Genomic DNA, 24,415 nt, shown 5'->3' on the forward strand with positions numbered 1-24,415 from the left:
ACATTCCATCTTCTTCTTTTGCCAAACAGCACTACAATTCTTTGTCACGACGTGTACTACGATTTTGTTGTTGTCCTGAGGATGTGGTTACGATTTTTTTTGAGGACTTTATTTTGGGGGGAGCAGGTTTAGTTTCACAGCCAAATTGAGAGGAAGATACAGAGATTTCCCATAACACTTGGTTCCATACACGCATCGTCTCCCGTTACCGACATCACTCACTGGAGTGGTATGTTTGTTACAGTCAGTGAACCAGCATTGACACGACATCATCCAAAGCCCGTCATCTACTTTACAGTTCACTCTTGGTGTTGTGTATTCTGTGGGCTTGTGCATTCTGTGGGCCTTACCATTTTAAGGTTACCACCATTGAAGAAAGAACTAGAACCAATGGATGACATTTACAAGGAAGTCCATTTTATTTCTCTAAAAGGAAGAACCTCTAAAACAGCTTACTAAAGTAGGGATTAACTTTGTTAGAGTTGGTTCTATTTGATAATGAAGAAAAATGAAAGTTTGGACTGAATTATCCAGATCCAGGCTACTGGGAGACAGCATAATGGGGGGTTAAGAGGGGGACTTACAGCAGACTTAGTTTAGCAAAGAGTTTCTACTTTACATGTAATATCTGAGGGTCAGTTTTTTAGGTAGTGTTAAAAACATGGACTTTGTTATCACGTAAACCTGGGTTTCATTGATTAACTGCAATTTGGGGCAAGTTATGTACTTAACCACTCCTAAGCCTCAATTTTCTTAAGCTATGAAGTAGTGGTAATAATGGTACCTCTTCAATATGGTGTATGAATTAAATGAGAAAATGTAAAACAGCGCAATGCTTGGTTCTAATAGTAAGCGAGTAGTGCCTACTGTTCTAAGTGATTTACATATATATTAACTCATCTAAGTCATCCTAACTACAAGGAAGTGTTTCTCCACCTTGGCAGTATTATTTGGGGCTGGAATATTCTGTACTGTGGGGACTGCATGGTGCATCGTGGGATGTTTGGCAGCATCCCTAACATCTACCCGCTAGATGCTGGTCACACCCCTCTCCCCAGTTGTGTCAACCCCAAGATGCATCCTGGGGAGCAAAATCACCCCTGGTTGAGAATCACTGCTGTAAAGTATTTGAATCCTCACTTTACAGATGAAACTGAAACACACAGAGGTCACACAGCTACTAAGTAGCAGATTTGGGGTTCAACCCAAGCATTGTAGCTCCTTAACCTGTGCTCTGAAGCACAGTGTGTTGCGATTGCTGTAGATATTAGTTATCGTTACATTTCTGTATCTTTAGCATTTATAAAATATCAAAATCATTCTCTCATTTAATGCTCCAGCATATTATGAGGATATTATTATTATCGTATTACAGAAAGGCAGACTAAACCAGAGGTCCTAAATACGTTTCTCAGGTCATATTTCCAAAATGACTCAATCTTACCTACTGCACAGCACAGAGAACTATACTCAGTATTTTGTAATATCCTATAAGGGAAAGAATCTGAAAAAGAATATATATCTGAATCACTGTGCTATATATTGGGTTGGCCAAAAAGTTTGTTCGGGTTTTTCGGTAAGATCTTATGGAAAACCCAAACGAAATTTTTGGCCAACCCAATATATGAAACTAACAATATTGTAAATCAACTATACTTCAATTTTAAAAAATGACGATCTTTTGGGATGATAATCATACATCTAGCTAGATGTAAGGAGAAAGGTTATTTTAATTTATGTCTGTAATTCATTGTTCTAATTTATTTGTGAATACTGAATTTACAACAAGCCAGTGATTTCCAAGCTTGAATTTCATAGACCAGTTTAAAATTTTTTAAACTTTGTCAGGGATAGGGAATGAGTCCTTGTGTGGAAAGAGGTAGGGGGCCTCAACATAGCCTTGCCATCTTGTAATATTGCCAAATAAAGACATGGAGGGAAAAAAGAACATATATTCTTACCGTTATACTGAAGAACAGATTTTTTTTTTTTTTTTTTTTTTTTTTTTTTTTTTTTGCGGTACGCGGGCCTCTCACTGTTGTGGCCTCTCTCCCGTTGCGGAGCACAGGCTCCGGACGCGCAGGCTCAGCGGCCATGGCTCACGGGCCCAGCCGCTCCGTGGCGTGTGGGTTCTTCTGGGACCGGGGTACGAACCCATGTCCCCTGCATTGGCAGGCGGACTCTCAACCACTGCGCCACCAGGGAAGTCCAGAAGAACAGATATTTTAATGCCAAAAGAAGAACACCATAATCTCAAATTTATCATCCGTCCTGGACCAAGAGCAGAAAAGCAAAACCCTTGTTCTGGAAGAGCCAAGAGCTGGAAGAAGTCTGGGCTCTTGGTTTTAATGGAGCTGCTCTAACAGCTACAGACTGCCTACGTTCAAGCTGCTTTTGCATTAGGAGGAAATAAACGCCTATTGATGTTATTATGGGTATGTGTCTCAGCAGCCCAATTTAGTAACGTATTCTGTAAGACTTTATTGGGAAAACCATAAGGCAAAACAGCTATTAGCAAATAACTTTTCATCTAATCAAGGAGACAGACATGAATGATAAATCGCAAAATAAGGTGCTGTAAAATAACCTTAGAAAAAAAACCCTGAGTCTTCACATGTTCAGTTGGAGCACTTCGGTTGTCTTTTTGTTCTTTGGGGAAACATGAAAAATGGAACTGCTAAGATTCCCTAGGAATAGAGGAGATGACTGGTAACACCTAACTGTTAATACATGGATTCAGATATTCCATAGATCAGTATCCAAAATACAACACTCACGGACTGTTTGGGACTGACATAGATCGTTTATCCGTAAAGTTAATTTTGTCTCATATAATTTTAACATTGGAAATGACCTGGGCTCAAGGTATTCTACAGAAGAGCCACTAAGACATAAGTGCTAATCTGATTTATCTAAATGCAACCAAGCTAGTTTATGGAGCTGATCTATTGGTTAGTAGTCCTTCAAATTATCTAAAACAAAACAAAAAGGAGGGAGGATTTATTGGTGCACCTAACTGAAAAGCCTAGAAGTGGAAATGACATTAAGCAAGATCGTATTCAGGAACAAAAAAAATGTTACCAGAATTATCAAGATTTTCTCCAGGGCTTCCCTGGTGGCGCAGTGGTTGAGAGTCCGCCTGCTGATGCAGGGGATGCAGGTTCATGCCCCGGTCTGGGAAGATCCCACATGCCATGGAGTGGCTAGGCTCGTGAGCCATGGCCGCTGAGCCTGCGTGTCCAGAGCCTGTGCTCTGCAACGGGAGAGGCCACAACAGTGAGAGGCCCGTGTACTGAAAAAAAAAAAAAAAAAAAAAAAAAAGGTTTTCTCCAGCTCTCTAACTTTTCTCTCCTTAGTATATTTATTTGATTTTCAGGTTCTGTGTGGTGGTAAAACTCCAGTCTCACATCCTCTCATACTCAGGTCTAGTAGAAAACTACCTACTGCTTTCCTAGAAACTCCAGAAAATATCTCATTGCATCCTATGGGCTCTCACTGAGTCAAAGGCACATCCATGGACAATGTAATATGGCAGAAACAAGAGAACCGTAAACATTAACCACTTTCCTTTATACTAGAAGAAATTTAAACTTGAAATGGAAAACTTATCTCATTTCACATATCACACTATTGATAAAGGATTTAAAATACCTTGAATAAATTAAAGTAAAATGAAGTAAAATCTTACATGAAGAAAATTACAAAACTACTAATGATAAATCGTAATAAAATAATTTTATATATTATGAAATGTACTAACAAAAGCATTTATATACAGAGATTTTAATTTCTGGGTGGGAAAACAATATCATAAAGATATACATCCTTCCCGATATAAAATTACTTGAATTCCAAGCAGAATCCAAATGAATTGATGCTTTTGTTTTGACTGTTTTGGTGGTGGTGGATTTATCCAAGTGCAATGGAATCAGATATTTAAAGTATGACAGTAATATGGTCATAGTTTTATATTTAAATGCTCACTCTAACTGCTGCATGGAAAATGGACTATTTGTGTCTGTGGCAGGAAGGAGAGCTAAGGAAATGTGGGGAGTCTAGTTAGGAGGAGTAAGGAGGCTACGGCAGTTAAAGGGTTACAGCTGAGGGCGACCTGGACCATGGTGGTGGCAGAGGCAGAGGAGAGAAATAGACTCCTTTGAGATATAGTTAAGAGAAAAAAAAGTGATAGGACCCAAGGGTTAAACTATGAACATTTCCAGATGCAGAATGAAAAATTTGGAAGTATTACTACGGACCCTGACACGAGATAGTGATTTCTAGTAGGGAGTGACATGAAACAGACAGATTGCTAGGAAGTATTAGGGAAAGCTTCAAGAAACCCTGGGCATCTCAAAAAGATTCAGAAATGATGAGAAGGAAGACTTTGCTCTCATGCACATCTAGCTAAAAGCTTTCAGCAGCTCCTTGCAAAGAAGAAACTAGAAGTTAGCATCGGAATTTTCATTTGCATTTTGCTGCATAGATTACACTTAAGTGTTTAAACATTGTTCCTGTTACAAATGGCATAATGTGAATTCATTCACGCTTACCTAACCCTATGTCTTCATAAAATCCTAAATAATGAAATCCTCCAGAAACTGATATGCATTAAATATCTCACCCAGGTGAATGCTGCCTGAATCGCACTTAAGCTTCTGCTATCCAGAGTAAGGAAACTAGGTGAGCAGTATTTCTCATAGAGTTTTATTTTACCAGGTCCAATTTCTGTATGCTGTATTGACTCCAGAGAAGGAATTATTTGCCCCAGAGGAAGTATGGGAAGCCCACCAGGGAAGCCTTAAAGCTACTCTTTAAAATAAAGCCAGGGAAGAGAGCACAGCAAAACAAAATCTCTATTCCAAAAACAAGTTCTGGGTGTCTGAGCAAGACTCCATTTATGCTGCCACTAAAATAATCTCAACGGTCAAGGCTGGATAGGACTGATTCCCTGGTTCACCTAACTACCCAGAGCATTGACTTAGAAGGTAAAATAGGCAATTACCGACAGCCACTCCCCCTGGCAGAAATCACTTTAGTACAACGGCCATACTAATATAATTTTTTTTTTTTTTTTTTTTTGCGGTATGCGGACCTGTCACTGCTGTGGCCTCTCCCATTGCGGAGCACAGGCTCCGGATGTGCAGGCTCAGTGGCCATGGCTCACGGGCCCAGCCGCTCTACAGCATATGGGATCTTCCCGGACCAGGGCACGAACCCATGTCCCCTGCATCGGCAGGCGGACTCCCAACCACTGCGCCACCAGGGAAGCCCAACAAATGTCATTTTATTCAACAAAGAAACAAATATTACTACATCGACTATTTTCATAACACTGTTTTGGAAGAAAATTAGTTTAACATCACATATGTAACTTGTTCTCCTTGTCATATATTTGTATTTTATAAGTGTCTGCATATATATATATATATATGTATATAAATATACATATATATATATATATTTAGTATAAAATCACTGTGTAAAAAGATTTGGCCACATTTTACATCCTGATTTTGGTGGAGAATGTCAGAAAAGTAAGCCTGTAACTTGAGATTTCTAACCTCCACACCACTGTCCCTTCATCCAAGTAGAGCTCAGAGAAAAGGGAGTCTCAGTGGCAACGAGCCAATGGTTTCCTGAGTGGAGACCAGGGCAGAGGCGGCTTCGTAGCTCGAGCTGGCCTGCCATGGGTCAACTTCATGCATCCTGATTGCAATTCCTGGAGTTTGAGGCAAAGCAGGATTTGGCAGACACTGTACCAGGGACGTACATTCACTCTCTTAACTAATCCTCGCAACAACCTCATGGGTCAGTACTATCGCCCCCATGTCACAGGCTAGTGCGTAGTTCAGCTCTAACTGAGACTAGCCCGACTCCAAAGCGCTTTTCTGAAACAATTTCACTCTGCTACCTCTCCAGCAGTCTGGTGAACACACAGTATCATCAGGCTTTGGCTTCTGCTCTTGGCAGATTTTGTTCTCAACTCCACACACCTTTGCTCTGGACCCTGATTATTATTTTAACTGATAACGTTTTTAAAAAGTGGTCATATTGATTCTATTGAAGTTTTAATGGGAAAAAGGAGGAGGGGTATACATTGACAAAAGCATCATAAAATTTGATTGAACTTCTCAGAGTGACTTACTCTCTTCCCAGAGAGATATCATCTCTCTGCCTTCTCTTTCCCCCCAAATCCCATTCTTTCAGCTCTTCATCCACAGGGGCTAAAGCTACATTTTTTGTTATTTTTTTTGCGGTACGCGGGCCTCTCACTCTTGTGGCCCCTCCCGTTGCGGAGCACAGGCTCCGGACGCGCAGGCTCAGCGGCCGTGGCTCACGGGCCCAGCCGCTCCGTGGCATATGGGATCTTCCCGGACCGGGGCACGAACACGTGTCCCCTGAATCGGCAGGTGGACTCTCAACCACTGCGCCACCAGGGAAGCCCTAAAGCTACTCTTTTTAAAATAAAGCCAGGGAAGAGAGCACAGCAAAACAAAATCTCTATTCCAAAAACAAGTTCTGGGTGTCTGAACAAGACTCCATTTACGCTGCCACTAAAATAATCTCAATGGTCAAAGTCAAAAATCTTTCTCATTATCATCAATGCCATGGGTGGGAATTGTCAACTTAGATTACAAGGTTAATTTTAGAATAACTACTTCTTTCTTTGGCCATTTCCCGATCAGCAACTCCAAATGTGCACAGTAGAAAATTAAATCAGAAGCTTAAGGTTCCTGTGTTTTTAGGGAGGCATTTACAGTTAACCTAAATGAGTAAAATAGCCCTGCAGAGACTAAGGTAACTATGGTGACTGTTAAGAAGACAGATTTCTCCAGCTCCAGCTGATTGTTATTGTGAAAGTATGCAAATAGGATCTAGGTTTTTCAGGAGAAAATAGAAACCCGAAGTTTTATATGAAATCTCCCTTTTTTGAGAAATCATTGCACCTTTTGTAAATATTGAGCACTATATGTACCAAGTAAAATTCAGGTGACCGTATTGTGACCTCTGCTATAAAAGCTGAATTTTCTGGAGCTCTGTTTCTGCACCCTGCACTCCCTCTTCCTGGGATCTTACTATTCCTGTGGCCTCAGTTACCAGCTATGTCCCAGATCTCTCCTCTGAGGTTCTGAGTAGGGAGAATATCTAACCTCCTACTAGACATCTGGCTGGTATCTCAAACTCACCATGTCTAAAATTGGAGTTATTACCTAATCTTTCAAGTAAATCTATTCTTTCACCCAATGTTTCTGATTTTAGTACACTGCATGACCATCTGCCTAGGTGTCCAAACTAGGTACCAAAACTACTCTTCTCCACACCCAATAAACTTCAAGTTCTCCACTCCCAATCAACTCCAGGTCCTGTGAAGTCTTTTTTTTTTTTTGCCAATTGTATTTATTTATTTATTTATTTTTATTGAAGTATAGTTGATTTGCAATGTTGTGTTAGTTTCTGGTATACAACACAGTGATTCAGTTATATATATATATGTATATATTCTTTCCCAGATTCTTTTCCCCTATATATTATTACAAAATATTAAGTATAAAATACAATAGGTCCTTGGTGGTTATCTATTTTATATATAGTAGTATGTATATATTAATCCCAAACTCCCAGTTTATCCCTCCCCCCACTTTCGCCTTTGGAAACGGTAAATTTGTTTTCTATGTCTGTGGGTCTCTTTCTGTTTTGTAAATAAGTTCATTTGTATCTTTTTTTTTGTTTTTAGATTCCATATATAAGCCATATCATATGATATTTGTCTCTCTCTCTGGCTTACTTCACTTAGTATGATAATCTCCCGGTTTATCCATGTTACTGTAAACGGCATTATTTCATTCTTTTTTATGGCTGAGTAATACTCCATTGTATATATGTACCACATCTTCTTTGTCAACTCTTAAACACATCTCACTACCCACTTCTCTCTAATCCCATTGCTATCACTCTAATGCAAATTGCCACCATCTCTTGCATAGATTACATCGGAGTCGCTTTTTTTTTAAAACTGAGGTTGGGTTTTATAGCCAGCATATAAGTGGAAAATCTTGGTCAAAATGTATGTGTCAACCCTCATGCACATTCACAGTGAGATACTCAGACTATGGAAAGACCAATTGTAGGAAATGCAGTCCTCTAGTTCCTTCTCATTCTAAGGCATCCTCTCTTCTCACTGAGTGGATCCTCTCAAGCTATTTAAATTTTTCTCTCTTGTTCTAGCTTCTCTTTGTCTAGCAGATATAATTTAATTTTCAGAACTTAAATGTTCATATGATGCATATCCAAAAACTGTAAACACATCATCTTTAGTCTCATCCCTTCTTTCTCATGATTGAGTAATATTCCATTGGGCATATGTATAACGCATTTTCTTTATCTATTCATCCATCGGTGGATACTAAGGTTGTTTCCACAACTTGGCTATTATAAATAATGCTCCAATGAACGTGGAAGTACAGTTATCTTTTCCAGTTAGCATTTCTATTTCCTTCAGATAAATACCCAGAAGGGCAATTGCTGAATCATATGATAGTTTTATTTTTTGGATTGTTTTCCATAGTAACTACATCAATTTAGTGTTCAAAGATTCTCTTTTCTCCACATCCTCACCAACATTGGTTATTTTTTGTCTTTTTGATAATAGCCATTCTAACAGGTGTGATGTGATATCTTTTGGTTGGTTTGATTTGCATTTCCCCGATGATTAGTGATGTTAAATACCTTTTCATGTACCTGTTGCCCACCTGTATGTCTTCTTTGGAAAAATGTCTATTCCAATCCTTTGCCAATTTTTAAATCAGATTGCAGGAGCTTTTTAGTTTGAAGTAGTCCCACTTGTTTATTTTTGCTTTTGCTGCTTTACTTTTGTTGTTAAATCCAAAAAAAACTTTGCCAAGACTGATGTCAAGAAGTTTGTTTCCTATGTTTTCTTCTAGGAGTTTTATGGTTTCGGGTCTTATGTTTAATCTTTAAGCAATTTTGAGTTAATTTTTGTGTATGATCTGAGAGAGTGGTTTCATTTCATTCTTTTGCATGTGGTTGTCCAGTTTTCTCAACACAATTCATTAACAAGACTGTCCTATCCCCATTGTATATTCTTGGTTCCTTTGTCATAAATTAATTGACCATATCAGTATGCATGTATTTCTGGGCTCTCTATTCTGTTCCATTGATCTATGTGTCTGTTTTTATGCCAATACCATACGTTTTGATTGCTACAGCTTTGTAACATAGTTTGAAATAAAAATGTGTGAGCCCCCTGCTTTGCTCTTTCTCAAGATTTCTTTGGCTGTTTGGGGTCTTTTGTTGTTCCATTCAAATTTTAGGATTGTTTGTTCTATTTCTGTGAAAATGCCATTAGAGTTTTGATAGGGATTACATTGAATCTGTAGATTGCTTTGGATAGTATGGACATTTTAACAATATTAATTCTTCCAATCCATGAACACAGACTATCTTTCCATTGTGTCTTCTTCAATTTCTTTCATTAATATCTTACAGTTTTCAGTGTATATGTCTCTTACCTCCTTGGTTAAATTGATTCCTAGTATTTTATTCTTTATATTGATTTTTTTATCCTTTAGCTTTACTGAATTCATTTATTAGTTCTAACAGTTTTTTAGTGGAGTTTTTAGGATTTTCTATATATAATGTCATGTCATCTGAAAATAGTGACAGTTTTACTTCTTCCTTTCTGATTTCCTCTTATTTCTTTTTCTTGGGAGATCATTCTCTATATCTAGTTGTGTTAATTCTATCATTACATGTATTTAATTCATCACTCTCAAAGTCCTTTAATTACTTGTTTCATAGTGACTTTCCCTGCTAGAATGTAAACTTCACAAAGTCAAGAATTCTGATCACAGTACCTGACATACTGCATTTAATTCTCCATTTTAATCCTGTTTCTGTAGTCACAACAACAACCCATGTATAATACACTATAGACAATGGACAAGTGAGAGCATAGAAATGAACTATATAGGGAAAGGCATTCTCTTTACCTTAAGAAGAAAAAGATCAAATGTTAATAACATGTTCATTGCTGCTCTAATAGCATTGAGAAGAAAACCGGAGATTATGTATGGAAGGGATAAAGTCTTACATTCTAGAATTTGTGACTGATAGGCAGGCTTCGAAACCTCAGATTCCATTCCTCCTCTCTTGCCCTTCTCAATATTCCATTTTTCGTAGAGCAAACTGAGAAATCTTTTCAGAGCATAAATAAGATCACATTACTACCCTGCATAAAACCATTCAATGACTTTCCAATGTAACCAGGATAAAATGCAAGTTCTCAACCAGCTTTTCTATGATTTCTTCTCTGCTTTTGTCTCTGACTTTCTCCCCTCCAGACTTCTTATTAGTTTTGCTCTGGGCCCTAAGCACATTGGTCTTTCTGTTCCTGTGTGAGTTAAAGGCATTTCTCTCTCTTCTCCCAGATCTTCAAGTGTTGCCTCTTTTTCATTATTTCTGTCTCAATTCAAATAATACTTCCTCAGAGTCATCTTTCTTGCCCTCCCCAGCTAAAGCACCCATTTCTATCAAGTAGCATTCTCTACCACTGTGTTTTTTCTTCTTCAGAAACGTAGCTGCCCCCCCGGAAATAATATAATTTGTTTATTGGCTTACATGGTTAATGTCTATCTGTTCACACAAGGGCAGCAACTTGTCTACTGATTATTGACAATAACTTCAGCTCCTATATTAGTAGTACACAGTAGGTGCTCCATATATATGTTAACAGAATCTGTCTGGATATGCAGGTGCAGGCTAATCAAGCCTTTGAAATCCTAAAGACCTCCAAGAAGATTGTCAAATAGCAAAGCAAATATGTGGTTTTCTAAATGTATCTGGTGACCTCTGCTGGAATATTTACCAAGGAAACCAAATATGAATTTTCATTTTTTTCTTAATTGCCCTCTCATTGATTTTTTGTTATACTCACAGTTATGGTTTATTACAGGGAAAAGATAGAGATTAAAATCAGCCAAGAAGGGCTTCCCTGGTGGCGCAGTGGTTGAGAGTCCGCCTGCTGATGCAGGGGACACGGGTTCGTGCCCCGGTCCGGGAAGATCCCACATGCCGCGGAGCGGCTGGGCCTGTGAGCCATGGCCATTGAGCCTGCGCGTCCGGAGCCTGTGCTCTGCGACGGGAGAGGCCACAACAGTGAGAGGACTGCGTACCGCAAAAAAAAAAAAAAAAAAGTTCAAGAAAAGTGAGCTTCCTTTTTACTCCTCTTCTCTCCAATAGTAACCACTACTCTTAGGGGAAGCTTTTAGGTGACCACTATATGTCTTATAAATAAGGCTGGAAGTTATTAAAGAGGTCAGTATAGTGCCAGGCACTATACTAAGTCCCTTACACAAATGATCTCATCCTCACTTTAGTAAGAAAATCAAAACTTAGTTAAGCAATTGGCTTGAGGTTACATAGCTGATAAGCGGCAGATTGGACTTGCCCTCACAAGTGATGACCTTACAACCAAGCACGTGATACCTGGCACATACTGTGAATAAATAAAGTCTCACAGTGTAATTTGGATAATGTGGATCAGCTATCCTGGGGCTTGTTCAATCTGGAAGAACCACTCTCAGGGTTGCTGAGACTAGACACTGCAGACTTCAAGCTCTATCACAACCCCGTCACCCTGTTCTCACTTCCTGTCAACATGTCCTTCTGTTTGGTTTTATTGGAATTTTTATTTGCAGGACTCACAGGGCTTATGTCAACACAAGCAAGTCATTCTGTGAAGCAGAAAGTCATTTTCGATAATTTGGGCTCCTATTTTTATTATTCTAGTACTTGAATTTTTTGATTAGCCGTTTAACTTTTTTCCCACCACTTGAATGAATGGATAATAAACTATATACTTAAATTTACAAAGATAAGAATCAAATACATCACTGAATCATGGAAGAGATTTTTAATCTACTTGATTCACATTGATTTATTAATATCAGATAATGAAATATGGTTTTCTTTATCTTGAGTCATTAAAATATGCTTAAGTAGGTAAGGCCCCCTGTACAGAAAATGGCTAAAGACCTAATTAAAGATTCTAACCTTTCTAACTCTAAAATGTTAGAATCTTTCATTAGGTTTTAGTACTAAGAAGTAACAAATAAGATTAGTTATAATAAATAGTAAAAAATTAAAATAGTAAAAGTACTAACAAGTAACAAACTGTTCTATGAGAATTCTTCTCATAATTCTAACGTGAAGGATATTTTGCGTGAATTTCAATTCTGCTGCTATATGGAATAATAATGTAAACATATTGATTGTAGGTTAAAACTGTAAAGTAAGAGGTTTCAAAGCATTCGTTTGTGAATGTTTTTACTCCCCTTAGGAGCAATATAGAGTGTAGCTCTGTGTGTAAATAAATTAGCACATACATGCTTATATACATACAAACACATGGGAAAAAATATATATTTATAGCATTTATTGACAGGCAGATCCTGATCATATTTCAGAACCTAATGTCTTTTGCAATTTTCTTCCCATTTTTGAACACTTTTACATCCATTGAATTATTTTTTATCAATTTGATAATATTTGAGGTAATTATACAAATATGACTAAAATTAATTTCTACAACCTCATTAAAATGATGGTCTGATGATAATGGGTCAGTCAAAATTACATTCTTTGTATGTTATACTCAAAGACATCCTGGCATTTTCATAGGGAAATTTTTAAGAAAAGTAATTAAGGAAAGGGGAACCAAGATCGATGCCTATCATCAAAATTAGATTTGTCAACGCAGAATAAAATAAGTAGAAATAATTTTTCTTTGTGATCTAGAAATGGGAATCAAGAGAAAAAATAATACTTACTTAGGAAATCTAAAGGAATTTAGAGCTTAGAAATACACCCCAGTCAATTCTACGTGTAATGTACAACGGTCTGCAAAATTTATAAGGGGAACTGCTACTCCTGGATCACTTTGGAGGTGATGAAATAAGTACTGGTGACTGTGTGAGTCTAGGAGTTTGGTCAAGAGGACAAGGGCTAAATGTCCGGACTCACGTCATGATCAGCCTGTGAAGATTCCATTATCCTGGGGGATGCTTACCTAAGCCCCAAACTGGAGGGTTTTACTTGTGATTCCTCTGGGTTGTTTGGGTAGATATTGATCGGAGATAGTGTCCTCACTGGACCTTCCCAGAAAGACTGTAAAAGGAGCCAAGAATTCTGCCTTCCATTGGAAATTCTCTGGGAAGGCCATGAGATTTCTTTCTGCTGGTTTATTCCTATGAGAAGCTACCAAAGCCTGTGATCTACCAGCTCTGAACCTCTGAGTCCCTAACGTGCACCGCTCCTAGGATTACAGTTCATTGAAAGAGGGATTCAAAAGTGCCAGAGAACTGAAGGAAGAATGCTCCGAGGCCGATCCCTATCTGTGACATCCCTGGGTGGGCTTCCCCGGTGGGAAGCCGGACTCCCTGTGGAGGATTTACTGCTCTTTGAAGTCGCCTGGGAAGTGACCAATAAAGGTTCGTACTGCCCCTGAGGTGGTTATTTGACAGATTGCTGAAGAATGTAGATTAGGGTTTCACAGAATGCTCTCTAGTAAGAATGAAATGCCTGTGAGTGAGGAGTATGTTTAGATCACGTGTAACCTTGTCTATTTCGACAAAGTTGAAATGAAAGGCCGTGAAACCTTAAACTGGTGTATGTGTGGAGGGAAGAGAAAATTGAAAATATTAGTCATGGCCAGAGAACGTGCATTTAAATTAAAATTTGAAATCCGCGTTATGACAAGACAGGGATATAGAGTTCATATTTACCTTTCTGGTCTTATGATTTTTCTCAGCAAAGAAAAGCACACTTTTGTCCTTTATTTTAGGAAGAACTGTGCCTGACCACTTAGAAACTTTAACCCCACACTCCGTTAGTGATTATATGAAATATTTAACAACATTTCTAATAATTCAAGATTAGCTTGGAGTTAAAGTTTTAACTTAGAACCAGTTCAGAAGGCATAATATTGAGCTCTTATTAAGAAGAATGCATGTAATTTTTTCTTCAATACTATATAAACATAGAAATTATAAAATAAGAAAGGAAATCAAATTGCCAAATCTAAAACAATTTCCTAATAAGGTATAGTATCACTTACGCTGGATTGGAGATGGCAAGGCAGACAACTGTGACCTAAATGATTTTTATGATAAAGGTATCTGTAAAATTATTAAAAAACAATTCCTCGTGGATTGATATTGTCTAGTTTAAAAGTGTCAAGACTATTACCACTAATACTGAAGGAATATTGGTAAAGAAAAAGGAACCGTTCTGAAGGTTGAGTTCTTCAAGGTCATGAAAAACCAAGCCAAAAGATTGAGGGGTAAGGCAGTGATAACTTGTGGAATTTAAAGGATCTGACATGATAACATGTGATGTGATCTATTACATGTTCATTTTTTTGAAATTTATTTTTTTGTTTTTATTTTTTATGACATGTTTATTGCAGTAGTCTAAAGGATCTGAAATAAACATGAATGTGATACATTGCTTCTTCCTTTTAGCTAATCAGAGCCAGCAAAACCTCAAAATCAGAGAAATTGTATTTAGAATCTGAATTTTACCTTATGCTCAAAGCTCTCATGTGTATGCATTCATAAAATTCATAAAATCATAAACTAAAAATTAAAAATGAATTCTTCTTATTTAGAAATGCATGGAATGAATGTCAGGGAACAAATCACAATCTTCCTCTCTGTAGTTTAGTGAGGAGGAAGGAAAGGAGACAGAAACCTTAATTTGGAAGCGTGAAGTATTATAACGATAGCTGTTCCTACTGTTCGTTTTCCAGTCCAAGGTTCTTAAATATGCCCAAAGCTCCTGGGAACAGAGCCATCTCTACTACATATAAATCCCAGACTGTGACTTGAAATAGAGGTTGTTTTCTGCAGAGTAAGCAGGAACTCAAGGATATTGCTTATTGGTGGAAAAAACTGGGGGGTACTCTTTTGCACCAAGAATCAGTTCAGAAGACCTCTGTGTGGGTTCTCCTGAGCAGAGCCCCTCTCCTTCCTTCTAGCAAACATTGCTGGGGCATTGTCTCCCGGTGCTGGCTACACATCGGTGAAACTGTTTATCCCACAGATCTTGTATCCTGACTTTACGCGTGCAGCTCTCAGGGCCTAGAACAGTGCCTGGCGCATAGAAAATGCTCAGTGGGTTTTGTCTTTTGCATGAAGGAATGAATACATTTATTTTTCAACCTCGAAGTTGCCTTCGATACTTATTTTCTTTCATTTCCCATGCAAGAGGAAGGGAATTTTCTTGTCAAGATGGGACCCACAGAGTGATTTACCCAAACTGATATCATTTCCAACATACCTTTAATATTTATCATGGTTTTATATATATATATATATATATATATATTTTTTTTTTTTTTTTTTTTTTTTTTTTTTTTGCGGTACGCGGGCCTCTCACTGTTGTGGCCTCTCCCGTTGCGGAGCACAGGCTCCGGACGTGCAGGCCCAGCGGCCATGGCTCACAGGCCCAGCCGCTCCACGGCATGTGGGATCTTCCCGGACCGGGGCACGAACCCGTGTCCCCTGCATCGGCAGGTGGACTCTCAACCACTGCGCCACCAGGAAAGCCCCCATGGTCATATTTTTATATAAATGGACAATTATTGTGTCCATCCCTGACAAGACATTGACACTACAGTTTCTTTGAAAAAATTTACTTTGAACTTTTACTTCCCTGCAGTTCATAGCAGCGATAGGAGGCATCTCTGAGATCATGACTCCAACTCCCCCACTTCATAGATGAAAAGGATGCCTACAAGGCATTAAATGATCAAGCAAATGGCAGGGCTGGGACTAGCATTTAGGTCTCCTCCGGGTCCACTTCTCTTTTTTATTACCACACAAGCATTAAAAATTAAAATGTCCAGTTTCTAAGGAAGTGCCCTGTAGGTGAAAGGACACAGGACTTTAGTCAAAAAGGTCAGGGTTTTCTTAGACTTAGAAAAAAATCCCTTAAACTGTCTGAATATCAGTTTCTTCATGATAAAATGAATATAGTATGCTCCAGCCATCTTACAATGTTTTGTGGAAACAAGAAAATGTATTCATAACCAAGAAGACAAAAGATTTCTTAGGGGAGAAAAATTCCTTACCGCGGAATTTTGCCCATGAACAATGGAAATGTGTAAAATATAACAAACAAGAGAGTCATAGTTAAATTATTGGGTGTTAATTCTCAGACGTCAAAATAACCTTTTCTACTTGTTCACATTAACCTTGAAATTTATTGCTCTTATTCAGTAAAGGTTCATCAAGTGTCTACTGGGTATCAGACACTGGAAAACAAGGGGCTTAGAATTTGACAATACAGAATTGATTCCCAATCTTCCAGAATTTATGAACTTGTAGGAAGATGGACACTGAACATGCAATTGTAGTCAAATATAATGAGTGTAAGAGTGAGAACAAGGTGCTCTAGGACTGTAAAGGCAGACCTCATTTTACTGTTTCACTTTATTGTACTTAGCCAATGTTGCATTTTTCTTACAAACTGAAGGTTTGTGGCACCCCTGCATTAAACTTCGTGTCTCTGTGTCACAGTCTAATAATCCTCACAATATATCAAACTTTTTCATTACTAATGTATTGTTATGGTGATCAGTGATCTTTGATGTTACTACTGCAAAACGATTACAACTTGCTGAAGGCTCAGATGATGGGCAGACGTTTTTAGCAATAAGGTATTTTTAAATTAAGGTATGTACATTATTTTTTTTAGACAAATGCTATTGCACTCTTAACAGATCGTGGTATAGTGTAAACATACCCTTTATAGGCACAGGGAAACCAAAAAATTCATGATTTTCTTTATTGCAATACTCGCTCTATTGGGGTGATCTGGAGCACAGCCTACAATTACCTCTGAGGTCTGCCTGTAATTTGGTGGGGATGGGGGAGGTTTTTACCTAGTTGGAGGCTTGGGAAGAACCTTTGACGAAAAGACATTTGAGCTGACACCTGAAGATGAATAGCTGTTGGGTAGAGATGAGGTGGTGATAAAGAGAGGACAGAGTTCTATGCGTGGGAACTGTACATGCCAAGGTGCAGAGGTGAGGAAGTATACTCTGTTCAATGATCTGAGGGAAACTCAGATGAGGAAAAGGAGTGGAGCATGAGAGGAGACAAGAGAGACCAGCAAGGGCTGGACTGTGGAGTGTATGGTGAGTTAAGAGCCTTAAGGAGTTACATTTCCAATCCACGAAGGATGAGAAGCCATTGAAGTTCTAGATAATGGAAAGTGTTAAGGAGTCAGATGTGGTTTTTAAAAATTTTTTTTAACTGAATGAAAAATTCTTTAAATTCTATAGTGCTTTACAGTTTGCAACTTTCACACACATGATTTCATATAATCCCGTAATAACTTTTCCCCCGACCCCTACATTGCTCCTCCCCCCTTCCATCTCCCCACTGATAACCACTAATTTGTTCTCTTTGCCTGTGAGTCTGCTTCTTTTTGGTTTTATTCACTAGTTTGCTGTATCTTTTAGATTCCACACATAAGTGATATCAAACAGGATTTATCTTTCTCTCTCTGACGAATTTCACTTAACATAATGCCTTCCAAGTCCATCCATGTTGCTGCAAATGACAAAATTTCATTCTTTTTTCATGGTTGAGTAGCATTCCATTGTATATATACACCACAAAAAGCACTATTACTAGTTGCAGGACAGGCTAGCAGGAAAGTAACTGTGCCATGGTCTAGGATGGAGAGTTTTGCCCCAATATTGGAGATAAGCGTTACTTTCAACTTCTTTGCTACAATCATTTCTTCTATACAAACTTGCCCAAATCATTGTAGATTGTGGACCAATGACCATGTTGGGGATATTTAGGGTCATTAAAAAGAGTTTAATGAATGTTGTCAAAAATAACGTATGCTAATCTAAGAAATGTGAACACTTCTGAAATTTCGTCACTAAATGGATGCTTTCCTCTAAAAGTTGACTAAAAACAATTTGTTTTAGCACCAAGCCAGTGTCAACTGAAAAAAAGATTGCACAACCTAAAAGTTGAGAACTGTGTTTTATTCAGCAGACTTTCTGAGGACTATAGCCTCTCAGTTCACTCTGAGGGACTGTTCCAAAGAGGTAAGGCAAGAGCCAGGATATATAACAACTTGTGCTTAAAAAAAGAAAAACAAAAAAAAACAAAAAAAAACCATGAACATGTAGTCAGACATCAAAAGGTTACTGCTAATTACAAAGACAGACATCTCAAGTTAATGACTTTAAGTATTTTCTATGTTTGGAAAGATGCAAGAGTCTGGACTTGCAGAAATCATTGAAATCATTGATTTCAATGATTGAAATCATTCCTTTGATATGCTTCTTAACTATCTAGGGCCAGTATCCTGTTTTTCTCCATCCTGAATTCCCCTCAGGGTGTACCATGGGGCAGGTGCGGTGGCTGATGACTTCATGCACAAAACATCCTTTGTTTACTGAAATGGCAGGTGACATTCTTTGTCCACACCAGCTTATTGCCTGACATAATATTTCTCCCTGCTCCCTCCTCAAACTGGACACCATAGTTCTGGGTTACATGGTACAAAAGGCACATGGAATAATTCAGAAAACTACAGTCAAAAAGATGTGGTAGAAACTGATTATGATCAAGTTCACTACTGCAATCTGAGGCAGGAGTTCTAAAGGTGGAGACCTTGATGAAAGTGAACTTCCAGGAGTTTGCAAACCTTCCCAAATCGTATGTGAATATTGTGTGCTCATACGTGTACGTGCTTTGTCAGAGAAAAGGACTGAATGATTTCATCGGATTTCCAAAGGTCCCTGTGATTGATGTGAGAACCACTGCTCTAAAGTTCCCTTAACCTTGGGTTCCTTTTTATTAACCCAGAATGTTTAGAGCCAAAATAAAAATGCTATTTCCCCTAAGTGCTGTTTTCCAAATGGCCTTTCTTGAGAGCAGAGTAGAAAGGATTCCACCCTCCCCAAGACTTAAAGATGTGTGATACTGCTCACTTTCTCCCTCTGCCCCTCCCACCACCATTTTCAAAGATTCATCAGTATGTTGTTCAACAGAGTTACAGTCGGCCGTCTGTATCCACGGTTCCACATCTGCGGATTCAACCAACTCTGCATCAAAAATAGTCGAAATAAAATTCCAGAAAGTTCCAAAAAGCAAACCTTGAATTTACCACGTACCAGCAAACTAGTTACACCTCCATTTACATTGTGTTAGGTGTTATAAGTAACCTAGAGACGATTTAAAGTATATAGGAGGATAGGCATAGGTTATATGCAAATACTATGCCATTTTATATAAGGGACTTGAGCATCCTTGGATTTTGGTATCCACAGTGGTGGTTGGGGAGTGGTGTCCCCAAACCAACCTGCTGGGGGTACCAAGGGACAATTATACTTACAGTCCTGCTATCTAAATCTTGTGGGCTCTGGAGTCAGACTGCCTGGATTGTAATCCCAACTCCATCATTACCTTTGTAATATTGGATCCATCTCATAGCCTCTCTGTGTCTCAGTTTCCCCATCTAAAAGTAAAGGTAATAATAGCATCTTCTTTAATAGTGTTGTGAAAACTAAAAGAAACACCAACTGTAAATCACTTAGATCTGTGCTTAGCATCTATTAACACTCTGTTACCTTCTTGTTATCTCTTATAAAGTTTATTCATAAAATGGGGACATTCATTTTCACACTAGCTCTTACTTTGAGCAATTGCATGTTTCTATTTTTAAATGCAGAAGAAGAAAGAGAAAAATAATACATGGATCAAAGTTACTACAACGCTGTAATTAGAGGTTGGGGTTTCCTTGCCTGGTGTGGATATGCAGTGGCCATGTCATGTCAAACGCATCCTGAACCACACCACATGAAACACACAGTCTCTGTAAGAACCATGCTTATCACACACATACGTTCAAGATGAGTACTGTCTCTCCACTTCCCTTTCGTCCAGATTGCCATGACTAAGCCCTTCCTGTATAAAATATTCAGAGCTGCTGCTGTGGATGTAATCAGGATGGGGCGTGCTTGTGGATATGCTCTTAGTGTATCACCTCCCACCGCCCAGGACTGCGGCTGTTTTGATTTGAACCACAGACCCAGCTGACTGCTAGGTACACGAACATTTGGTGGCCATCGTCACCAGTAGCATTTAACCTCTTTCCTACCAAGACCTGCTGCCTCAGAGAATGATGTCTAACTGTGTAATGACGATCCCTGCTTCCGTAACTATGTCTTGGGACAGGAGGGTCTGATTAGTAGCTATGCACACTGAAATCATAGACTTCTAAATTCGCTGACTTTTAACCATTTAAAAATAGTGAAGAGTCTCTCTCTCTCTCTCTCTCTCTCTCTCTCTCTCTATATATATATATATATATATATACTTACATTTATATATTATAACATATATCTCCTTTTTATGGCTGGTGCCCACCTCCCATACTGCCTTGGAATTCTGCTTTTAACAATATCAGCAGTGTTTCTAGATAAAAACTTGAGGTTTTAGCTACTTCATTGACATATATGCTATGATAGCTCATCTTTCCTTTCTGATGAAAGGCTTGATACTTTGCCCTCACACTACAGACAGCTTCCATGTTGTTTCAGGAAAATATAGATCAATAAAAGACAAAGTACATGTTTGAAAGTGAAGGGTAAGTCCAAATTCAATGACCTACACTGTGGTAAAACAATAATTCATTAAAAAATATGTGTTGGTGAACCTTTGGTTTGTACTCCAGATTTGAAAATAAGAATGACCCTATTTCTCAGCTATCATATTTATCTTTTTTTTTTTTTGCGGTACGCGGGCCTCTCACCGCTGTGGCCTCTCCCGTTGCGGAGCAACAGGCTCCGGACGCGCAGGCTCAGTGGCCATGGCTCACTGGCCCAGCCGCTCCGCGGCATGTGGGATCTTCCCGGACTGGGGCACGAACTCGTGTCCCCTGCATCGGCAGGCGGACTCTTAACCACTGCGCCACCAGGGAAGCCCTATCATATTCATCTTTAATGAGCATGCCGAGAGAGGAGTTTGGGGTATAAGGTGTTAAATAGAGTGAAAATTAAGGAAAGTCGTTGGCATATAAATCCGGGAAGGACAGGGAGGACCTGAAGTGGAGCTTGAACCTGTGAAATAGCAGTAAGAGGACCTCCCCACAGAAAGACTGTACGGGGAGAAGCTTGGGGGGTGGGAAGATTTATTTACAATCAAGCCTCAACCAATATGGGATGAAATTTTAAAAAATTTTATGTTTTTATTCCTGATAGACTGAAAGAACATAGCCATAGTATTTGTAAACATTCTAAGGCTGTTTGGGGACTATTTATCTCAAGGTTGAAGGGCTCAAATGGGAAAAAGAAGCAGCAGATTAATTGTGTCTATCTTTGCATTTCAATTCTCAAATGTAACCATGTATTTTTTTTGAAATAAAAAATTTCTCTTCTCCCTTACATCCTTTAGCAAATAAAAATATGTTTGCATTAACCCGAGTGTATTTTAATTTGCAACACATAATCTAACAAACAAGGATGTTCAAAGGTCTCTGGGCAAGGTACACAGTTGCAAATAAAAGAGAGTTTTCAAGACCTGAAATGTGAATAAGACATTTAAGAAGTGTATGCCATCAGAACCCGATAACATAGTCCCCTGGATAATATAAACATGAAGGAAAATAGTCTACAAAGAGGAGGAATTATTTGGAGATTTTCAATTTTTATTGACAGTGGGCTTGAATAAAGCTTATATAAATATATATACCTTTAAATATGTTGCTAAGATGTGACTCCAAGATGTTAGAGAAAAGTTCTTCTTTTTAGTTGCTATTGCAAACTATTTCTCTAATTTTTTTTTTTTTTTTCCTCAACAAGTGGTTTTGACGGTTCCTAAGTTTTCTGGAATTTGGGGAAATATTTAGGCATCCTTGAGGTTGGCATCAATTTATGTAGACTCAGATTCGTGGTTGAATGGTTAAGTGAATCCTGTCTGTTCTGGTGCAGTCCGAAAGGCTCTGCTTGCAGGTTTGCAGAGCCTCTTTCTGGTCCCACGCTGATCTCATCAGCCACCTGAACTGAGATTGATAGTGTCCTTATTATCAGATTCTGCTCAAGTGACAGTTTAAGTTTCTTTTAGGTATGGTCAAAAAGTTTGTTCTTAAAGATCAAGTTTCTAAGGACAATACATTTATGTAGGCTTATATGAAAGTTACATGTAATATTTACATGTTGGGAGTTACATTAGCTCTTTTCTTTTATAAATTAATGAACCCGGTTGTATCATGTAATAGTATTAACATTTGCCTTTTGTGTCTCACCTGTCAAAAGGCAATTTATCAAAGTGTGTATTTTGAGTGATTCAGACTTTCAAAAAAATAGGCAAATGGCAATTCTACCTTTTGGCTCTCAGTTATGACTATCAGTAAGATTTATTATTTAAGGTCTACTTTATTGAAATAAGAAATTTAAGAGATGCAGTAGCTATCAAACCCTACCTCCTGAAGAATTGAAATACCTTATGAAAAACCATGATGAAAAATAAGACTTCTTCTTCTTAATATACAAGTAACAAAATTGTCCTTGGAAGTGGGGTTGATGATTGGTGCCAGAATCTGTATTGGCTTGGGAATTTTATACAGGATTTCTTGAGTCATTCCTTTGCCTGTGGTTCATGGACAAAGTATCGCTCAAGAAATGGATTCACATTGTTTTCATATTCTCATACGAGGTGATTGCTTTGAGCTGGCACGGGAAATATCCTGGCCAGTTTACTGAAGGCCTTTTTCCCCTTGGTCCTCTCTATTCCTCCCACCTGTTTACTGAACCCCTCCTTTTGAATGCTTAGGACTCTCTGCTTGTACCTTCTGCTCCCAAAATAGAGCCTTGCCTCTGACTGTTCTCTCTGTCTAAAAATTTCTTCCTCATGATATCCACTTGCCTGATTTCCTTACCCTTTTAAGTACTCACTCCAAATATCACCTTTTCAATGAGGCCTAATTTTTAATACTGCTGCTCCAACCTGCCCTTCCTCCCCAAGTGATGTACTGTTTTAGCCCCCTTGAACAGGTGAGCTAATTGAGCCTTAGACAGGTTACATGAATTAACTAGTTCAATTAAAGTTGGTTACAATTTTTCACCACCATAATTCTTTAATAAATATCCTTATACACACATCTTCTTATTTTTCCCCCAGGACAGTTTTCCAGATGTAAATGTGCTGGGTATAACAGTCTGCATATTTTCCAAGAGTATACATATTTTTTGGCTTTGTGTTTTAATAGTGGTAGCAGCAATGCCAGAGAGGCAAAATGAAATACCATATGAAAACTTGTATTTGTTTCATTGGGTTTGACATGAGGATTGGGCCAAGCATACCCCCCTCAAAATGCATCAGCTTCTCCTTGTCAAAAGGTACTTGCTTGGTCTCCTGGGAGACTTATAATTTGAGCAGTGGCTGTTACTTGGTCGTATTTTATCCCCTTGGACCACTGTTGGAGAAGGGGTGAAATGTGATTACTGCTGCTGAGGGCATGTGTCATGACAATAGCTGTTTGTCTCGCCTTTGACACTTCCATGTGGATAGAGGTCTAAGCCAAGTACTGCTTTATTCCAATTGTCTCTTCAGGTTTCCTTGAAATATTTGTACTTCTCTGCTGCTGCCAACCTGCTGCTTTCTGAGAAGCACCCAGCATGAAATTGAACAAAATAGTAACTCTTTGATAATGTCCCTTAAAAATTTTCTTTTAGAAAGTTAAATAAACCCTTGCGCTTGATGGATCCCAAATGCTAACTTAAAAATGAGCACTAACCCAGTATTGTATATCAACTATACTTCAATAAAAAAATGTTGGCTTAAGTAACATAGAAAAAAATGAAGACTCGTGTCCATCCCTTCATCACTTAAAATGAACTACTAACCTGAATGATAATGGGACCTTTTCTTTTTAACAGTTGGTGGCATCTATACTGTGATTCAGACAAAGGCCAAAACAACAGCAGATGAATGGGGAGACAATTACTTTCTGCTTGGTCCATATTTTGAGCATAATGTGAAGACTCAGGTGGAACAATGTGAACCTGTAAATGATGCTGTGAGAAGAGCAGTGGACGTGATGAACAAACATGGCTGCCAGGTAAAGGATACTGTCTGACACTTCATTAAGCAAGCCTTAGTAAACTGTTGTGGGAAAACACCACAATGTACACGAACTCACAAGAAAAGGCCACTCATCTTCTTAGGGGGAAGGAGTTGGTTTAGAAAAAGATGATGAACTTGATTTTAAATAGGTTACATTTGAGGTACTTTGTGAAAACCATAATATATCCATCTAGAAGTATACTAGGTTTGGAACTCAGCAGAGGGTATAGAATAGAGATGTT

At 38.4% G+C, this 24,415-nt stretch overlaps 1 protein-coding gene across 1 annotated transcript in view; it reads left to right on the forward strand.

The window, feature by feature from the left end:
• Positions 1 to 13,123: 13,123 nt before the first annotated feature.
• Positions 13,124 to 24,415, forward strand: part of GYS2 (glycogen synthase 2) — a 59,840-nt gene continuing 48,548 nt past the window's right edge. Inside the window, exons 1-2 of the mRNA XM_065886535.1 lie at positions 13,124 to 13,508; positions 23,987 to 24,168. Of these exons, the coding sequence (XP_065742607.1) occupies positions 13,391 to 13,508; positions 23,987 to 24,168 (300 nt within the window). The 5' untranslated portion in view covers positions 13,124 to 13,390. The remainder of the gene's footprint in view (positions 13,509 to 23,986; positions 24,169 to 24,415) is intronic.

The sequence above is a fragment of the Phocoena phocoena genome, chromosome 11, assembly GCF_963924675.1.
Source record: "Phocoena phocoena chromosome 11, mPhoPho1.1, whole genome shotgun sequence".
Classification (NCBI taxonomy): Eukaryota; Metazoa; Chordata; class Mammalia; order Artiodactyla; family Phocoenidae; genus Phocoena; species Phocoena phocoena.